At 57.4% G+C, this 1,236-nt stretch overlaps 1 protein-coding gene across 1 annotated transcript in view; it reads right to left on the bottom strand.

The window, feature by feature from the left end:
- Positions 1-5: 5 nt before the first annotated feature.
- The window catches only part of LOC102257368 (short stature homeobox protein-like), a gene marked incomplete at both ends in the record, with an annotated part of 19,059 nt that continues 17,828 nt past the window's right edge, over positions 6-1,236 (bottom strand). Inside the window, one exon of the mRNA XM_005861478.2 lies at positions 6-59. Coding sequence (XP_005861540.2) covers positions 6-59 — 54 coding nt within the window. The remainder of the gene's footprint in view (positions 60-1,236) is intronic.

Below are 1,236 nucleotides of genomic sequence, written 5' to 3' on the forward strand. Positions count from 1 at the left end.
CCTTTATGCATCTGGTTCTCTTGTTTGCGACACTTGGCTCTCCGGTTCTGGAACCAGACCTGAGAGCGAGGAGAGAGAGAGAGAGAGAGAGAGAGAGAGAGAGAGAGAGTCCGGTGAGCCAGGCCTGGCCTGGAGACCAAGGGCGTCACCCCCATCCACCCTCCACCACCTCCTCGCTGCACCACGCGCTCTGGCGGGGACGCCCGCCCAGGGCGAGGCCTCTAAGGGCATCTAATCCCCTGCCCTAACCACACGCTCCAAACTGGCTACCCCCTCTCCCCGTCCCCCCCGCTAGGGTGGGGTTCGCCAAACATTGATTTATTTTTTTAATATATTTTCATTGATGTCAGAGAGGAAGGGAGAGGGAGAGAGAGAGAGAAACATCCATGAGGAGGAGAGAGAACCATGGAACGGCTGCCTCCTGCACGCCCCCTACTGGTTGGGGATCGAGCCCACAACCCGGGCATGTGCCCTTGACCGGGAATCGAACCCAGGACCCTACAGTCCACAGGCCGAGGCTCTATCCACTGAGCCACACCAGCAGCGAGGGCGACATGCAGACATTGAAAGCGAAGAAGCTGGTGTGGGGATGGCGAGTGGGATGGAGAACACTTCTTTTTTTATTTTATTTTATTTTTTTGGTTAATCCTCACCCGAGGATATTTTTCTGTTGGTTTTTAAAGGGAGAGGGAGAGACGCAGAGAAACATCGATGTGAGAGAGACACATCGATGGGCTGCCTCCTGCACGCCCCCCACGACCAGGGCCTGGGAACCTGCAATCCAGTTACATACGTGCCCTTGACCGGAATCGAACCCGGGACCCTTCAGTCCATGGGCTGATGCTCTATCCACTGAGCCAAACCGGACAGGGTGAGAACCCTTCTATGTGGGCATCGCCCCTCCACCCTGTCACCACCTGGGAGCACCCCGATCTTACACTTTTGGGAGTTCCGCTGCCAATGAAGGAAGGGAGGGAGGGGGGGTGCGCGCACAGGTGGATAAATAGTTCGAAATCCCGGCCTTCTCCCCCCCCAATCAAGCTCAGAGTCCATAAAGTTCCATGTCCTCCTGGGAAGCCCAGTGAAGGCTACAGGGTCCTGCCCTGGCCGGTGTGGCTCAGTGGATAGAGCGTCAGGGCACAGGCCCGGGTTGCGGGCTCCATCCCCAGTAGGCGGCGTGCAGGAGGCAGCCGGTCCATGATTCTCTCTCATCATGGATGTTTCTCTCTCTCCCTC

This window comes from Myotis brandtii, unplaced genomic scaffold (assembly GCF_000412655.1).
Source record: "Myotis brandtii unplaced genomic scaffold, ASM41265v1 scaffold1518, whole genome shotgun sequence".
NCBI lineage: Eukaryota > Metazoa > Chordata > Mammalia > Chiroptera > Vespertilionidae > Myotis > Myotis brandtii.